General features: G+C 39.2%; 1 protein-coding gene across 4 annotated transcripts in view; it reads right to left on the bottom strand.

Annotated features, from left to right (window-relative positions):
* The window catches only part of ZFYVE26 (zinc finger FYVE-type containing 26), a 48,652-nt gene that overhangs the window by 6,454 nt on the left and 27,166 nt on the right, over positions 1-15,032 (bottom strand). For 2 of the 4 annotated variants that reach the window (XM_039326861.1, XM_039326860.1), the window contains exons 21-34: positions 14,223-14,962; positions 13,325-13,521; positions 11,038-11,142; positions 10,307-10,429; positions 8,895-9,071; positions 8,530-8,776; positions 7,414-7,512; positions 6,063-6,220; positions 5,690-5,859; positions 4,020-4,048; positions 3,131-3,267; positions 2,444-2,664; positions 1,549-1,696; positions 157-366 (exon numbers count right to left, since the gene is read on the bottom strand). In XM_039326861.1, the coding sequence (XP_039182795.1) occupies positions 157-366; positions 1,549-1,696; positions 2,444-2,664; positions 3,131-3,267; positions 4,020-4,048; positions 5,690-5,859; positions 6,063-6,220; positions 7,414-7,512; positions 8,530-8,776; positions 8,895-9,071; positions 10,307-10,429; positions 11,038-11,142; positions 13,325-13,521; positions 14,223-14,962 (2,761 nt within the window). The remainder of the gene's footprint in view (positions 1-156; positions 367-1,548; positions 1,697-2,443; positions 2,665-3,130; positions 3,268-4,019; positions 4,049-5,689; positions 5,860-6,062; positions 6,221-7,413; positions 7,513-8,529; positions 8,777-8,894; positions 9,072-10,306; positions 10,430-11,037; positions 11,143-13,324; positions 13,522-14,222; positions 14,963-15,032) is intronic. The other 2 variants (XM_039326862.1, XM_039326864.1) reach the window with 2 other exon arrangements.

Below are 15,032 nucleotides of genomic sequence, written 5' to 3' on the forward strand. Positions count from 1 at the left end.
AAGACAATTTATTAAATTTATATCACAGCCTTCCTCAAATAGGTCATAGAAACACACAGAAACACAGAGTTACTCTCTTGCCTTTTGTTTTAACAACCCAGTGAAAGCTGGATATTCAATGCTGCCCCTATCCCCTCAACAGGAGTACAGCCTTACCACTGAAAGAACGGGTTTCACTGTGGTTTCTAAATACTGAAGTACTTCCTGGATCAGATGGGAACCCAGACTGAGCTGATTCAAGTCAAGAGGTGATTTTAAGCATCGACTGAACTTTTCTCTGGCAGCAGTCAGATTTCCAGCTTTAAGGCAAGCCATGCCCCACGCATGCCATGCTCCACCTGGGTCCAGGCCAGTCTTGGTAGAAACCTAAAAACCAGGTTACCCCAAAGAAGATAAAAAATATTTTTTTATTCTTACTATGGTTAAGTTTTTTAAAAATATATATATAGACCAATACAACTATAATAGCATTTCATAAGCACTGTCCATATATATCAGAAGTTTATATTTTTATGGATAGAACAAAAACCTACTGATCATCATTAGAGGCACCCTTTGCCTAATAAAGGTTAGAAATGTACAATTTTCTGTAAAAAGAAAAAAAAAAACACACTGAGAATTTCTGTTCAGAATACAAGATTTTCCTCTCACCCAAGAAGCATTTGTTTGGTTGAAACTCGGATGGCAGAATACCCTTTTCATTAAAAAAAGGAACTTTTTCAAGAGCATTAGGGCTAAGTCACAATTTATAGGAAAAGGACTATAGCTTAGAGGCTAAGCACATAGTAAAATCCCAGAATTCAAATTTTGGCATGTTAAGGTAGAGGCAGGACAGCGTTCTGCAACAAGGTCCAAAAATTTTTGCCAATTAGTAAAATAAAATACAAATTAGATGAACCACTAGTAAGATAAGAAATACAATTAATCATGACTGTCTACCTATTTAATTATGGAAATCATACCATAGCCTTCTCCAGTCAGAATTAAGAGGACCCCAGATTAGGAAAGGCTAGCCTAGAAGGTTAACTACCACTGGGACTGTAAAGTTTTCAGCTACTAAATTAAGTGAGTATAAATGATTATAAAGGAAGCTGATTAATAAATTATACCTGAATAGGAATAGCATGGTATCAGAAATTCAATCTTACATAGCCTTTTAAAATATTGAGGAGGTATTGGATAATTTACAGTTTAAAATACATAGTTCACTCTTAGCAGAAAAGTGATATCTAATACACTTTACAATTTATAATGGGACAATAAATGTCTTAAAGAACTTACAGACCCAATTATTCAAAATAATATTTGATCAGTTAGTTGTATTGTATTAATCTATTTATAACTTTGTAGTACTAATTAGTTTTCGTTAATCTCTAGAATCAAACCCAACAAATATTTCCAAGGCTGAAAACTTAATTCAAAATCCTTGGTAGGAAAAAGAATGAAGATAAAACTCTTTTCCATAGAGATGCCTTCCCACTAAAGATAAAAGTGTGTTAAGGAATCCATAGTCTATGCTTCGCAATTACATCATTCCAACAGTGTTACCTCTACAGACAGCTGATAGTATTCTGCTTGCAAAAGTTGATTTCTTAGCCTACTAACTGCTGCAGGCTCTAATATCTGATCCAGGGATGGAACATGACGATAAGCAGCAGCTACTAAAATGTTCAACACATCCACCTTGCTGAGGTAACTGGTGTGGGAAGAAAAAAGGGAAACAAATGAAATGCATTTGATTCATCTCACTCAGTTTAGTTTTTGAAAGTTTCAATTGTACTTTAATTTCAAAAGGAAACTTGTAATTCAAAAGAGGCAAAGATTATGCCATTTTTTCTTTCTCAGGCTATCTCCTGAAAACAGCTCACAGTTTATCCAAAATAGCACACAATTAGGGCCTCACATCCTGATTTTATTCTTGTGAGAAGAAATCCCAGGTGTAACATTTTTTTTTCATATTGGCTAATTTTGAGGCAATATTTTTCCAAAGAGGTAGCTATCTTTGTTTGTTTTTGGTCCAGAAAATTAAATCTTCAGATTTCTTCTTAAGACTAAATATAACAGGATCCATTTTATTAGATGCATAAATGGTTCAGTTCTGCAGCTGTTCAACATAAATATGTGCTAAAATCAAAAGCCCGGGACAGATATTAGCAACTAAATTGGCTGAAAGTGAGCAAGTCAGTGTATTGTTTCGGTCTTTGTTCCAAAGTTTGCATAAATATATTCTGTCACCTGGCAAAGTAGGTTTGGACATTTTTAAAATATAAAAGTCATAAACTCTGCACACAACCCTTTAAATATAATAAACAGCATAAAACATACAAGGGCATTATTTGTGAGACAGCTTGTGATTTATCTTGGAAAAAAATCTACAAAAGGTTAATCAGCAACAAATCATTACAATGAAAAAAATTTTTCAGGAGGCCAACTGAAATCTTACCTATCACAAAGAGCTAACTCCTGGCTCCTCCCAGCTGTTACAAACATCATTTTGGCACTGAAAAGCAACTGTTTCATGATATCTATGAGAAGACCAGCATCCACTTCAGGGTTTGCCAGGCTTCGAGACAATTTGCAGCAATAGTCTATCAACTGTTGACCACAGGCAATGCTGTCAGAATGCAGTTTGAAGATGGCAATACACAAGGATGCACTAGGAGCCTGAATATTAGAACAGAGAAAGAAATAAAGAAAAAAGTGTGACTCTCTCTGCTTGTGGATGAAGCCAAAAGAGCTCCATATAGGTTAGGGGGAACAAGTCATGAGACAAAGCCCAACACAGTAACAGAATATTCTCTACTTTAAAAGGCAAGGAAGTAATCATTTTTCACTCTAGTTTCAGAGAGATGGGTCTCTTTGTCTATTGTCTCTCATCCATCCATCCATCTAGTTTACTCCTACCTCAGTCCAGATGGACCTTAAGACACTTTACAAAAAATAAAACATAACAAACCAATAATCAACAACATTCAACTATTCTGCAATGCAATAATCTAGAGATCTAGATTATTTCCACTCCTTGAAAATTATTGTTTCAGTAATTTCCTAAAACTTCAGTAATGTCCCTTGTTCTTTTCCACCTGTCACAGGCGACCACAGGAAAAGCAATTTAGGAGAACTTACTTACCTGTTCATAAAAGAATTCACTGCGCACCATTTTATTGTCTTCTTCCATCAAAGAAAGCTGCCATTCAAATTCTGTTGGCTTTGGTATTTGTACCACTGCAGAGTAATCTGGGCATTCATTATCAGAAGATACAACTGCTATGAACAGCAAGAAAAAATACACTTTAAGATGAGTGCAGGTTAAGAAACCACATTCCACAAGCAGCTCAGCAATTTGGAGGAAGAATACACCTTGATAGGAAAGTAACAGCATACGGTCTTTCTTACCTTAAACATTAAACTTTTATATTTTTTCACCTTTTGCAATGGGCATATTTTCTTATTGCATATTTCAAAAACTCCCCCAATCCCCCGACATACTCTGCCTTTAAAAAAATCTGACTTTAACATCAGCATTGTAATTTTCGTGTTATTCCAGGAATAAAACAAAGGGACATGATGGCTAAATTCCTAGCAGTTTTTTTTACTTCATTACTGACTTCACTGATCAAGTGACAAAAATGCTAGCTATTTCTATTTCTCTTGAGTTTATTCTGATGACATTTTCTTGCACTATTTTGTTACTAGCAGCCTTGTTATTATAGCATTTATTTGGTTAGTGGTCTCTGTATAAAAAGTATTTTTTGACTAAGGGAGGGATCTTTAACCAAGTGTAAAGAATCATATCTCAGCTTTATGACCTTGAAATATTTTTAGGAGGCAACTAGTTTAATTAATATTGTCATCCGTTTTATCAGTCCTGCAGCAACATAGACTAGGTTTACAATTCTATTACAATGGGGTTGTTAAAATGCAACAAGGTTTTTCTTGCATCTTTTTTTTTGTTCCCTTTGGGCATGTACCAGAGAGAGATGTAGAATTATGAACATGTCCTTATTATGTGTTCTCACCTTCTTGATTCTGATCCTCTTCATTGGAACTATTAAAAAGAAAAGAAAGATGCTTCACATCCATTCTAATAAGTTTGGAAAACTTAAAAATTTGAATACCGCAGTCAGTAGCTAATGAAATTAAACCACATGTTTTTCTTACATACTGATTCCTTCACTAAAGAAAACTCCTGGCAATTAAGTCTATATAAAGCCCATGAACACAGCAGCTGTCCTGGAAGCATCATAGCAATTGTTTGAGGATTATCTCTAGTTCAGTGGCACCAGGGACCAGTTCCATGGAGAGAGGTTTTTCCATGGACCGGAGGGGGCACGGTTTCATATACTGCCTGCATGCCACGGATAGGGCTTTGCTTATTTGCGCAGCCTAGTTTCTGGCATGTTGCAGCCCAGTGCCGGTCCACAGATCGGGGGTTGGGGACCCCTACTCTAGCTATATGCACAATCACTAGAGCAGGGGTGTCAAACTGCCGAGCGAAACCACGCCCACCCTATTGCCAGCAATGGCAAAAAAGTCGCAATATGTCATGACACATCAAGTGACGTTGTGAGTTTGACACCCCTGGAGTAGAGAAACCAAATACATGTACCTCTTTTAATTGTTTGCATTGTCCTATTAATAGTTTCTTCTTAAGTAGAAGGGGAAATGTCTGCAGGTTTGTTAACAGTAATCAACTAATTAATTTCACACTATAATTCAATTTGCCTCAAGCTGAAGAATGACTGTATAGATCAGGGGTTCTCAACCTTGGCAACTTTAAGACTTGCGGACTTCAACTCCCAGAATTCCTCAGCCAGCTTTGCTGGCTGAGGAATTCTGGGAATTGAAGTCCACAAGTCTTAAAGTTGCCAAGGTTGAGAACCCCTGGTATAGATGTTTAAGAGCATATTTGTACTGTCACTTTTTATTTTACATCAGAAGGGGAAAGTACTATAATATTTTTAGCATTGTTTTATGAATTAATCTTGTTAATTTGTAGTTTTATGTCCATTCGGATTGTCTCAGAAAAGGCAAGACAAGATTTGTACATAAATAAATGTATTCTGGGAAGAAGAGATCTCTTTTCATGATTCTAACATTCTATCAGTGGACTCATAAAAAAGCCTCTAACATGTTCATTCTTCTTCTTTGCCAAGCAATTAAACAATGCCCATTTTATTCATGAACTATCAGGACCAATATTCACAAATCAAACCCCCCCCCCAAAAAAGGAAAAATGTGAAGAGGTATGTTTCTGCACAAAATGTAGCCATTTAAAAAATAACAAAAAAGCTAATTTTTATAGACAACAATAAAAACAATATACAGTCCCCCCTCCAAATCTGGTGCTTTATAAACTAAAGTCTGCAGAATCCCTTGTCACTAGAGTCATCAGGAATTAGGGAATCTGCTATAAAACCGGTTCTCACACCGAGAACTACCGTAAATGCCGGCGTACAAGGCGACCCGGCGTATAAGACGACCCCCGTCTTTATAGCCGGGCCGCATTCCTAGAACGTCGTCTTATACACCGGAAACTACCAGTATTTCCGGCGTATAAGACGACTCGGCGTATAAGACGACCCCCGTCTTTGGCGCCGATTTCAGCGCTCGTGGAAGTCGCCTTATACGCCGGCATTTACGGTATTATTTCAAAGAACAGAAAGATGTGAAAAAATTCTTTACACACATTTCTGAGTCATGGGATGTAGTTGTTGAATAATCCTTGTTGAAATAACTGTAGCACTGATCACACACACGAGCTGAGTTTTCGTTACAAGATTCCACAACCATTCTCTTGGTAGAACAGGAACTGCACACTAGTCGCCCACAACGTCTGCAGTGATGCCTCCTATTAAACTGAGACATAAAAGAAGACATTTGAATGAGCAACAGCATTCCTGCAGTTCCTGTTTAATCCATATAAGAAATCTAATCTTAGGATCTTTTGCAGTTATCATTTTGACTGAAAAGTGCTATATAAAGTTCTCCAAAGACATTAGATAAATACTTATTCAAGAGCTTTTGTTATACACTTACACCCAGTTCTGAAATTCAATTACCATTGTAAAGCGTTCTGTTTTGCAAACCATGCATGTGACTTCAGTGTCATCTGGGATCCACTGCTGTTTTGGTGGGGGCTTCTCTGGTGGTACAAAGTCCTGCACAGAGGCAGCTTGCTGGAGACTTTTCTCTCTTGGGTTGGAAGCATGTGCTGTATCTAAAAGATACAGAAGAGGCAAACGAAAGCCAGTGTAAAGTTGAATTGCTGCTATCATAAAGACCAGATAATGCATTGGATGTTCTATTACAGAAGACATTGTCCTTAAAAAAAAACTGTGCTCCATCACCAACAGAAAGAAGGCTCAGCTCTCCAATCATATAAGATTGTCTTGCAGACAATATATACCAATATATGCTCCATCAGCATAGCATTTATATTTATTTGAATGAAAGAGTAGGTTTTCCTCCAAATCAATCTTACAAATGTTTAAAAAAATCACAGGAAGTGTGACAATAGAAGCAAACTACTTTTTCCTCCCTAAACATTCCTTTTTGCAGAGTTTTACATTAAGGGGCAATTTGATTTGATTCCTCTAGTTTTTAAGAAAAGGAAATGTATGTTTACATGGGAAACTGCAATATTAACTTGTCATTAAGGTTTTGCTTGGAAACAACCCAATTGTTGAGAATTACATGTTAACATTTAAGTGAAAAGTACAGGCTTCCCAGAAAAACAAATATGTTTTTGTTTTGTTATCTATTGCCCAGGAAATTAAGAAATTGACGAAGAGTTAAAAATTGTTCCAGATCAGTTAAAAGCTACTGAGATTACATCATGAAAGAAAATGGACTTGTTTCCATTTGAATAGCAAAACTGAACAATTGCAATTGTCTATGGACATTCTCAATTAGCCAGGTCATGGTTGACCTTTGGGACAAACTACTGCAACATTAAATATAATGTTTTTACAAAAATCTGAAAATCATTACTTTTACCCTCAGGTGGAGGCCTCAAAATCCTTCATAGGAAAATTGATAAGAAATAACATTAACAGTTGTATTATTATTACATTGCTGTTGCTTCACTGAATTTAAATACCTGCTGACTCCAGATCAATTCTGGGTCGCTCACAACATAGTAAGGTAAGATAACTATGCAGTAAAATGCAGAGAATAGAAAACAAGCTAGTGAACTCAATCAACATCGAAAAGAAATACAAACATATCCACCAAGTGGCTCTAAATATCTTAATCCAAGGCCTGAGAGAACAGCCAGGTCCTTAAGGCCTTGGGATTACAGCACCAGATTGTATAAATAGCTATATTTTTTCCTCTACAGCCCTAAAAGCAAATAGGAAAAGAAAAAGAAAGGAGAAAGAAAAGAGTTTGGGTTTTAAATCTTTCTCTCACCAGGAGAACTAGCTGGAAAATGCTCTGTTGACTCTGACTTAGATAAGGTATCAGATTCAGATCCCCGACTCAAGCTCTCTCGAATCAGAATAAGAGAATCTAAGACAAAAAGAGAATGCTGTTAAGAAATTAAGCAATCTATATTTATCTGTAAAGATTAGGTGAACTGATTCAAGAAACAATTGCTCAAACTTGTTCAAAAGCTCATGTGACAGAAGTGACAAAAGATTTTGTACAGATTACAGATAAATAAGATACAATAATCTTGTCACTTTTTTCTGTGAACCCATGGGCATTTCATTAAAAAATGAAATTCTGATACCCGCTCTCAGAAGAAAATAAATATATAACCACACATACACGCACACACACATACATATGCATACACACACAAATAATTAATCAAATCTATGGTTTAGATCTGTCTCCAAGCAGTAAGAAGAAGATTGATGTGTAGGGATTTCTATACGTTTTTTAATGTATTGTTTCCTAAACATTCTTTAGTTTTAATTTATTTCTTTTGCTTTTATAAATGCAGACTGTGCTATATAAGAAGCAATAACAGTAGTGACTTCTGTTGCAATAAAGTTAGCTGTTTCAAAGAACATGAGATAGAATAAGTATTAGTTTCTATATCAGGTCCAGCACCTATTATAATTTTCTCAATTTTCAGAGTAGTTCAACTCCCATAGTTCACGTGCCTACTCAACTATTGTTGAGAGCTTTGTGTGATGAAGCCCGTTCTGCAAAGTTTTAAGATTGAGTAAAGTGGCTCTATGACAGTTAAGAAGCACGTAAACCAATTGTTTTCCCATACTAGTCACATTTTGAGGATTTTTATCTTTAGGATTAAAGTGGGAAAAATAATCTGGGTGAAGAGAAAAGTCTGACTTATTTAACTTTCTGCAATATAAAGCAGAAAACAGCAATACGAATGAAACAGAAAACTTGGAAAAAAACGAGTATGGAAAAAACACAAATGTGGTACTCTCTGTTTACTTTCTATACGTTAACAGTTCTGAAAATAGACTGAAAAGCGGTCTGTGGTTTTCCAGTGGTGCCATAAAGACTTGGTTTTTCACCATCACCGATGGGTGGTTTTCAAAACATGATCACCTGATCTCTTCTCTTTTAGAGAAAATGGAAAATCAAGAGCTTTTCCAGCATAGTTGGAGAGCAATGCGTCGATGTCTTCTGTGCTGAAGCCTATCTTCTGACCAACCAAGAGCTGGTGCAACATCTGCACAGCCACAGCTGCCCAATCCACTTTCATGTTCATCAATAGCTGTTCCAGCATGAGCAGGGGCTTGCAGGAGAGGTGGGAATAGTTAGATCGGGAAGGCTCAGGAAGAGTCAGCAATACCTTGACAAAGGAGACAAAGTAATACAGTATCTTGACCTACTGAGAAAAGAATTTGCAACTCAAGAGTAGAGAACAACAGTTGTGCAGCAAGTTCTTGAAATTGTTCTCTGCTACTTACCTTGGATCCCACGTAAAGAGCTTGAATTTCATTCTGGCGCATAACTGTCAGGTGCTGGTTGAAGTATGTTGTGAGATAATCCGCAAGAAAATGAGAAGCTGCTAAGCTAGGATATGTATCAAGACACCGTTCACTTATGACAAACTGAATGTCTGGATCATCTATCCTTTGCAACAGCTACAAAAAATATACACACATATACACATGAAATGGATTTTAATGGATCATATCAACACAATATATTGTGCTGCCTAGACCAGTGATGGTGAACCTTTTAGAGACCGAGTGCCCAAACTGCAACTCAAAACCCAATTATGCATGGCCGGGTGCTGGGTGGGTGTGGCCCATTGGCTGGGTGTGGCCTATTGCTAGGTATGCCCTATTGCTGGGTGTGGCTGCGGTGCTAACGCAGACTGGGTGGGACTAAAAAGTTCAATCAATCAATTCCAACTTTGCAAGATCTTTTTTTTCCCTCCAAGAAGTTGAAATTGACTGATTGATTGAACTTTTTTTTTTTTTTTGCACATGGCTGTGGAGGCCTAAAGCGAAAAGGTTTTATAAAACCCAGCTGAAGGCCTAGGACTGGTGCAACAGCATGCGTGCCGATAGAAAGGGCTCTGAGTGCCGCCTCTGGCACCCGTGCCATAGGTTCACCACCACTGGCCTAGACAGATCTACCTTGTCCCTTTCTAAGACAAACACTTTTCAAAGTCTTACACAGTTTGGACAATAATTTCTGCCTTAATCAGTTTCCTCCACCATGTCACAATTACTTGAAGCAAATTCTTTTACCCTTCTGCATACATACTATGATTAGTTTGTTAGAGTTATGCTGCAAAATCAAAATATTTAATACACATTCAAATAGCTTCTTTGTAAAATAACAATGTATATACAAAGGAAGTCTAGCAAAATTGATTCTTGCACACACACACACACACACACACACACACACACACACACACACACAGGACTAAAACATGTCTTCATCTATTACTACTTAATTGAGACCACAGTTCTCTCTAGGGACACATGCCAAAATAAGCATAGTAAAACTAAGGACAGTTATTGCCAATAACTGTTGTGACTGGTCATCAAGCATATTTCTTAGCCCCAAACTCTTGCATTTCTCTCTGATTGTAGCATTACAAGTTCATAATCACAGTCACAAACTTTTATCTCCGAGATTCATTGCTCTGAAAATTAGCTCAATATTTTGCCTTCCTAATGAAATATTTACAAATTGCTCAACGTCTTAGGGCAGCACAGCAGCAACCTCATCCTGCTCCATATCCAAAGTCAACATTTTGGCCTTTGAAGAAAAAAAAAACAAAGCAGCACCCAATCTTAGAAGCAGATGTCCCTTTTTGGCACAAAAGGAAGAATCCTGGAATACCTGAGAGACCAGTTACCTGGAGAGCTTTTTCCATATCTCCCATTTCCAACAAATGAAGGAGGTGCTCCTGGTGAAGGCTGATCAAATGATCCCTTGGGATAGAATATAAGCGGCCCAATTCTTCACATAGTTCATAATCCTGCAATAAAAATAAAGAGCACTTAAAGACTGTAATTTGAAAAGGGTAAAACCAAAACCATTTGGCAAGGCTATCCATTTATTCTGCAGATGGCCTTCCTCTGGCTGCTATCCTTCATTTGTACCTGATGGGACTTCCTGTTCCCAGACAGCATGTGGACCGACACAACTGGATTTAGAATGATGATATTTCTCTAACTGTTAAGGTCAGACTCTCTACTCCTGGCAACTGCCTAGATCAGTCCCTTCAGTTTGCTTGCCAAGTTTTCTTGAAAATGGTTTGCCACTATTTTCTTCTCAAGGCTGAGAGAGGCATGATTGGCCTAAAATCATCCAGCTGGCTTTGTGCCCAAGGTAGGGCTAGAATTTATGGCCTCCCACTTTCTAGCCTAATGCATTTAACCACTACCCTAAACTACTTTCTTAGTTCTTTTCTGCAACAGAATTGTTATATGGGCTAAAGAGAAAGCTCTGCCTTTTACCTTTTTAGAAATAGTTGTCCTCAGTAAAGAAAGGGATGCTGAAATAAATGGAATTATTTCTGGACAGAGAATACACGAGAACAAGCCTCTAAGAGAAAAGTACTTAACATGGCTGTAAATTTCCTACCTTTGCTTCTAAAATCATTGCCACAATGGCCTGGGGATCTTCTGTACAGGTCCTCTTCAGATCTTGCCAGTCATGCCAGATGGGGACAGTCTGTAGTCTAAGAATCTGATAATTCAGATCAAATAAAACTGAGCAAGCCTTTTATAAAAATTATTCTGCAAGGCTGGCGAGTACCTGGATTTCTTTATTAGTGACTGTAAGTTAGTCTCTCCTTACAGCTTCTTCCAAGTTCTGTTACCTCCAGAGCTGTCAGGCTCAAGAGATAAGGAGCCTCTGGTCTCTCCTTTTCAATGCAAATAACCTTTCCATTCTTTCAATGCGATTAACCCTTCACTCTCCCTAGTCAGGTAACCAGCTTCCTCTTCCCATCAGTAGGTTTATCGCATGCAGTTTGGGAAACAGAGAGTACCCCTCATTCCATTCATACTTATATGAATTCACCAATCTCAGCCTCACGATCTATTGCCTTGGCACTGCATCCTGGCTCCAGATGCAGGGGGGAGCCTAACAGTATGAACTTGAGTGCTAAAGAACCCAGAGTTACAGACATCTTTTGATGAAGTGCCTCTCCTGCCACTATCTGTCATGGCGGATCCGAATGAGAGTTCCCCTGTGTGAATATGCTGCTCCTATTGCTTAATAAAGTTTTATATGTTGCTGCAATCCTGGCATCTCTTGTTCCTGGTGGGGAGTTATTGCCTTTCCACAAACAGGCACTTAGGCTCAAATTTTTATTTCTTTCAAAACGACAGCTGAACAGCTGCCCCAGGAATAAGTCTAAATTAGAAATGAGCAACTTCTCATAAGCAGAAATAGTTATCACTGAAATTTTTCCTTTAGTAGTACCATCGGCGTATACTACATTTTCCATCCATCCATATGTATATAAACTAAATCAGACTATAAGAATAAAGGAGACAAGAAAATGAAGAGAGAACAGTGGAACGGTCCCCTGTGCCCCTCACTGAAAAAAACCTCCAACCCAGAGATCCTATCAAGTAATAACCAAGTAAAGAAGGAAATTGCATCTTAGGGTACGTCATTGTTCAAGAAAATAACTTCCTGAAGGACACATTAGAAGCACAAAATTAGAAATATGTATTCTGGCCAATAATACATCTAAGTGTTGAAATAGTGGCTTCCAGTCACTGACTTATTACAGTCGGTCACTCTTACTCAACTTAGCCAACCTCGCAGGATTGCTACGGTGGGGAAAATTGGAGGAGAGTGTTATGACACCCACTTTGAGCTCTTAGAGAACAGGCATAAATATTCCAATACAGAGTTTGTGGAGAGCGCTTGCCTAATAGGTTTTCCCTTTAATAGGAAGCAAGCAGACTGTGCAGAGAATAGCAGTAACTAAATAACATTGAAGAATTATTCTGAAGTAAACGCTAGTGGAGCTGATGCCCAGCCACCATAGTCTCTGCTTGGTCAAACCCAGTTCACTCAAGGTAACAATGTTTATTCTGTATACTGGTATAAGGAATCTCCTTGAATAACTAATATGTGTATGTTTATTCTGCCTTTTTTCTTTTCTGGTGAAGTGTTTAATAGCCATTGTCCTTTTTTTTTTAATGAAATCAAGGAGCATTTTATCTCTTCAGCTTCTTGGCAATTTTACTTGAGATAGTTACTGAACAACGCTTCTCCACAGGCTCTAGAACAGCGGTTTTCAATGTTTGTGTGATGGCAACCCCCGTCACACAAACGTTATGCGCATGCGTGGCATGATGCGCATGCGCGGCGCCCCCCGAGGCGCACCGGCGGCCCCGTGCGCGGCGCACATGCGCGGCACCCCCGGAGGCGCGCCGCCCCCCCGCGTGGCGCGCATGTGCGGCGGCGCCCCCGGAGGTGTGCCGCTGCCCCCACGCACAGTGCGCATGCGCGGCGGCGCCCCCCGGAGGCACGCCGCCGCCCCCGGAGGGGACAAAATGGCGGATCGCCGCCTTTGGCGACCCCCGAAAAGAGGTCGATCGACCCCAAATGGGGTCGCGACCCATAGGTTGAGAACCGCTGCTCTAGAAAGTTTACACCCAATAAACAGAAGCAACAAAGAACAGATGCCTCAAGTATTTTCCACATTCATCTAAAAAAATGGAACAAGTGCACGATGAGCAGCAGAAGAGGCAGCCAGGCATGCTTCTCAAAACCGAAGCTTTGATGCGCGCGCGCGCGCGCACACACACACACACACACACACAGACGGATATTTCCACATTCAGCAAGAGAAAGGGACAAAGGAACTCAAGAGAAGTACTCTATCCCAAATGCGATGCCTCCATACCTTTTGATAAACTTGAAGCTCTTTGATCTTGCCCTGCAGGTCAAATTTGAGATCTTCAATTACTTCGGGGTCACAGGCACAATAAGCTAATATTTCCAGACAAGCCTCCAGAGGCCATCTATCTAGACACCGAAGGGCCAGTCTGCTCCTCAGCATGGCATCTCTCACTGGAAACAGGTATTGCCACCCATCCTCATCTGAAAAGGAGGCATTTTTCAAAAATAGAGAAGTAGGCTCAGGGCATTTTAGCAATGAGGGATAAACCTTGTAATGAATAACCTAGAACTAGGAAAGTGGTAACAATTTTTAGGAATGCAGAAAACTTTCTTACACCAACCACTTGCTCATGCGTTTAGTTTTGGATGCAGGAACTAACATCTCTATTTCTAAAGGCTTCTTTCCTAATTCTATCCAAAAAAAGCCAGAGATTTCACATGGGTCCCCAATGCAAAATATACGATCAATTCTAGCTTCTCCCTTCATTAACAGCGGTATGCCTCTCTCTCATTATAAAACAGAAATAATGGAAGAAATGAATATATGTGTCCCAGGATAATGTTGCAGGATCCAACACACTCGGCTTGAGAGAAGTTCCCTGAGGATGGGGGCTCCAGCACAAGTCCAAAAGCTTGGAAGACAAAACCTCTGGTCCCGGTGACCGTCCCACATTGGATCCTGCATAATTGAAGTGATTTATTTTCATTTCTCCTTTTATCCTCTCCTCTCTACCTCAATCAGACCACCTTTTGTGGCCTGCTAGAAGACCCAGCATGAGCCCGTTGCTAGATACTGTGGCTTAAAGCATTTTCCCTCAAAAGCTAGAAGCTTAAATCACTCATCTGCAATTTCATATCCAAAACACCATCTGTCTAAAGAAAGAGTATAGATTTTTTTTTACCCTCAGCTGTGGCACAGCTCAATACAGCATCCCGAACGGTGACTAGCTCCTGCATATCCTGGCTGTAGAAATCCAAGATTTTGAGGGCCCTGGGCCAATCCCTTGCTGTGAGAGCTTGTTCAAAGGTCTCCATTAACACTTCAATAGCTAGGGAGGAGTGCAATCCCAGGAAAAGCAATGAGATGTAAGACTTGCCACAAAGCTCACTAGCCAATCCGATTCCTTTATCCTGAGGCTCCTGTAGAGGCTCGCACATAGCAAGAAGAAAACTTTCTAGAAAGGGGAACTCCTTTAACAACATTTCACATTCTTTGGAAATCTGGTCCATAGACAAGGGCGCTTCCCTTTTTCCTCGGAACTCAATCCACGATAAGCTCTGTTTGAGTGGCTTTTGCACTTTTAAGGCAGTAAGACAAGCCATCGTAGCTAAGAGTTTTGATTGAGATTTTAGAAAATTGAGGGTGGACGCGGTGAGTGAATGCTGATTAAGATCAGAGAGTGAAGAGATGGGATTATTGGAAGTGTTCTCAGACTCCATGGCTGGATTACGCACTGGAACCTCAATATCTGGCAGACAATGATATGCGTACAAATGCGCTAGGCTGCTGATGTTTGTCAAAAGGGATCTAGTCTGGTTGCTTTGCATGTTGGTGTAGAGAGGCAATGCCTTACAGCAACACTTGATGATCACTTGCTGCACATTTAAGTTCAGTTCTTCTTTAGCTAGCAGCGAAGACAACCTGCAGGTTTGAGAACACATAAAAATAAATTTGGCCTTATATTATGCATTATCTCTCACATCACACAAAA

Source organism: Crotalus tigris, unplaced genomic scaffold (genome assembly GCF_016545835.1).
Source record: "Crotalus tigris isolate CLP2741 ecotype Arizona unplaced genomic scaffold, ASM1654583v1 scf7180000024346.1432988, whole genome shotgun sequence".
Taxonomy (NCBI): domain Eukaryota; kingdom Metazoa; phylum Chordata; class Lepidosauria; order Squamata; family Viperidae; genus Crotalus; species Crotalus tigris.